Below are 4,049 nucleotides of genomic sequence, written 5' to 3'. Positions count from 1 at the left end.
GAGGAAACAGCAGCCTGATCCTCGGCTCCCTGATCGTCGCTCCCTTCTGGTTCGATCAGAAGGTCTTCGACAGAGAAACCATCGCCGAGGAAGCCGACGAAGGCCCTGTCAGAGGCAGCAACAAGCACCTCCATCTCCGTATATATAGTACCTCCCTAAAGTTGGTTTTTAATTGGCAGAGTGCTGAGAGCAATTAACCCACTTTCCCAGCTTATATATATTTGAACAACGAGTACTACTCCACGGCATTCTGAATTGCTTCCCACCCAAACTATGATGCTTGATCGCTTTCAGATTTTTTTTTTTTATGGCTCCTTATTGCTTCCCACCCAAACTATGATGCTTGATCGCTTTCAGATTTTTTTTTTTTATGGCTCCTGCTCCTTAATTACTTGACCAAAACAGTTACCTTTTTGTTTGTATGCGGCTCCTTTTACCATCGGTTTCTGTGCTGGGCCGGCTTAATTTCCTCAGAGAATATTGCTCTCTCATTCATTTTGTTCAAAGGCTCGACAAACAAGAGGCAGCTATACGTATGTGCTGGTGATGCTTATTGCTAGCTTTGGATGCCCCAGAAGCAAAAAAAAAAAAGCATCTCGCTGCTCTTGTCTGAAAGTAGTGAGCACGAGGCGATATGATTTCACCTGCAACTTCACCGACACCGAGGTCTTCTACTGCTTTTTTTTTTTTTATCTATCTATCTTTCCGTTTGCTTCACTCGATCATAATATACTGCCAATGAAATTTTTAACCACTTTCATTTGTCTCGCACTGTAATTTGCTTCGGTAGCAACTACCAAATGGCTACACCATGAGATCGATTAGTGTTTGTATTAGAAATTGATTGGCCGGCGATTGTATAATATTATTAGTACTGTGTAGATAATGGTGATCCGGCTAAGGCTTCCATGGTAAATACGTGGGCGTAATGTAACTGAGACAAGGACGTATGAGGTACAAAAATTAAGGAAGACTGCAAAATGAACCATACACTTTATTAACTGCAAAATTAAGATGATTCAAAGCCAAAAGATGGACTAGCCCATTGGATATAGTTACTCCATAACACGACAAGAAATGGAAATCGTAATAAAGATGCAATAACAAAAAAAATTCATCTGAAAATTAAAATAGGGTAGTAAGTATGCATGAAACCTTCTTCAGGTTTGACAATTTATTATAAAAACCCTAATATTATTTTTTTCATTACAGCACCCTATGATGTTATTAAAAAAAGAGATAAAACTCATTTAATTTATACTTTTTCTTTAAAATTAAAATACAATACCCGTCGTAATGCTTCTCTTCTTCCTCAAACTATTGCAGAACTAGCTAGTCTCCCCTAATTGGCTCACGTCAAACCCAAACAACCACAACCATGCATCAACAAATTAAGAGAGAATTAATAGAAGATCAGAGTAATGTCGTAATCCTAGAGGATGCATGGGAACTCTTTTAATGACTAGTGAACATCAAGTTTTGTTGGTTTGCCAATTCAATGGTAACATGCACACACAGTTTGTCAGGAAATCAATCACATACATTTCAATCTCATCTACTATCAAGAAAGCCATCTACTACAGTGCGGACAGCAATGGGGATCCTCACTGAATGAACGCCATCTTCCCACGATAAACTACCAAATGAGTATCTCCCCTGCACTCTAAACCTCGAATAAAATATCACCTTGAACGACAAACTCTTGAGAGTAGAATTGAATGACAACACTGATGGCTTAACCTTCACATTTATCCCAGGAGGTGCTTCTACCCGGCAACTGTAAACTGAAGTAACAGAACCAACATTTGTTACTGTTCTCACGACGGTTGCCCTCTCTCTTAGATGCGGAATAGAGATGGATGGGAGATTGAGGTTCTTCTGTGATTCAGGTGTTTGATTGTGGCACATAGTGGGATGTTCGGTCATTGAACTCACTGCTGAGTTGTTGTATTCCATCGAACAAAGGAAGTTAGTGTACTCTGGTATGCCCATGTCATAGATTAGACCAGGGTCTATGGCTCTATTCGGGTTGATGTGTCCACCTCCGTAGTCGAATGGGTCGGCTCTCTTGTGTGGTGCTCCCTCAGCTACTAAATCCAGATGGTAGTCATCACTTGTGGAGGCTGCAGGCCAAAAGACAAAACTCATGACCACAAATTGCAATTATATTTATTTGATTAGGGGAAAAAGATGGAGGATGCCCATAGCCTCTGATTAAACGTATTCACTCAAACGCTTTGAAGATGAAGTGCGTGTATGCCACTAACGAGGGAGTTAATATTAAAATTTGGATTGACACCCCAAATGAAGCAGTTAATGGTCAAATAAAGATATGAATTGTCAAACCACGGACATGCCTTTTCAGCCTCAAATCTGCACAGAAGGAGCTTGAAATATTTCTGTTGAAGACGGAGTAGTTTACCTGTTGTGATCAATGCCGATTTAATTGCAGCGGGACTCCACTTAGGATGAATGGATTTTAGGAGAGCAACGACAGCTGAAACATGAGGGCAGGACATGGAGGTTCCAGATTCGATCTTGAAGTTGACAGGAGGCGTGTTTGTTGAGAGAGTGGAAGCTGGAGACCATGAGGCTAAGATGTTCACCCCTGGTGCAGCAATGTCAGGCTGCCATGGAAAACAGAAGTATTTTGTGTGAACAGATCGAACAGAAAACCATCGGATTTTTTTTGCAATTGTGTGAGTTTGTAGAAAGATAAATGTTTTCTAGGATCAATGAGCACCAAATTACACGCAGAAACTAAAACACTCAAGAAATCACTAAACTACTAAGAGAAGCACCTTCAACACATAAGGAGACAATGAACTTGGCCCTCGTGATGAGAAGTAAGCCACTTCAGGGGGGAACATAGCTCCAATGGCCGTCTTTGTATGACCAAATTTGACAACCGCATCTCTGTGGTATAAGAAGCACACAGAGAAGATCGGCAATATCACCTTAGAATAATGATTGATAACAACTATGGTCATATTAGATTAAAGCCCTGACCACCATCCACCCCCCAAAAAAAGAATAAAATAAATAACTAAATGAATAAAAAAAATCTAAAGCCATGAGGAAATACTTTGTGCTCTCCACGTAAGTGAGGATAGAAGATCCAGTTTCAAAATCCACCTGGACGCAAGGGAGCTCAAACACAGGAGCGATATCTTTAGTCAAGAATTGAGCAAAGATGAGACCGGCACCATGAGCACTACTCACTGACTTTGCGGCAACAACAGGTGACCTCTGTCCTCGGGTTTGGAAGCAGACTATCACATTCCCTCTCGCTAAAGTAGCATTTAGAGAACCTGTATCACAACTTCTGAAAGGAGATAACGATGATGGATGTCAATTTCTCATCTTAGTGCAATTGGAACCGTTTCCATCACTAAAAATGTATACATTACCTAGCGCTATCCGCTTCTGCATTATCTGCAACTATGTCTTCAGCATACACTATTCGGTAGACTTTGTCTACATGTTTTCCAACATACAGTGATTGACCCTGGAAAATTTTCTGGTTATGAGAAAATATGAACTTATTTCACTATCCTACAGGCATCATTGTCAGATGTTAACCACGATAATAACTGTACTGCTTTTCTTTATTTTGGATGAACTTCAAGCTGCATTTTATTTCTACTTATCGGCATTTGCTGAATAGAATAAGATACATGAAGCTGACCCACAAAATTCAAAGATAAAGGCCCTGTGGTTGCCGCTGCTGATGTTGTTGCTGTTGTGTCTGGATCTAAACATTAAACAGCAGTCGAAAAAACGCAAGTGGCTCTGAAATGAACTGATTCTAGTTTTAGGCTTAACAAATGGTACTTATTAATGAGAAAATTACCTAGAAGAGGTAATGAGTACAATACCATTTCCGTAGGACATAGCACGGAAATTAATCAAAAAGGTTTATTAAAATTCATGAGCGTACTTGGCAGATAAATGCTTAATGATCATTCTAGTAAATAAAAAATGGCAAATTAGCATTAATTGAAACAAACGAAAATTAGTCTTTTAATCAAAAAGAGGAGGTGTGTGTG

General features: G+C 39.7%; 1 protein-coding gene across 1 annotated transcript in view; it reads right to left on the bottom strand.

The window, feature by feature from the left end:
- The window catches only part of LOC109819861 (subtilisin-like protease SBT3.9), a 12,149-nt gene continuing 9,502 nt past the window's right edge, over window positions 1,403-4,049 (bottom strand). The window contains 5 exon segments of the mRNA XM_020385808.1: window positions 1,403-2,123; window positions 2,423-2,627; window positions 2,802-2,916; window positions 3,086-3,325; window positions 3,411-3,508. Of these exon segments, the coding sequence (XP_020241397.1) occupies window positions 1,552-2,123; window positions 2,423-2,627; window positions 2,802-2,916; window positions 3,086-3,325; window positions 3,411-3,508 (1,230 nt within the window). The 3' untranslated portion in view covers window positions 1,403-1,551.

Source organism: Asparagus officinalis, chromosome 8, assembly GCF_001876935.1.
Source record: "Asparagus officinalis chromosome 8, Aspof.V1, whole genome shotgun sequence".
NCBI lineage: Eukaryota > Viridiplantae > Streptophyta > Magnoliopsida > Asparagales > Asparagaceae > Asparagus > Asparagus officinalis.
This window is presented reverse-complemented; position numbering and strand designations above follow the sequence as displayed.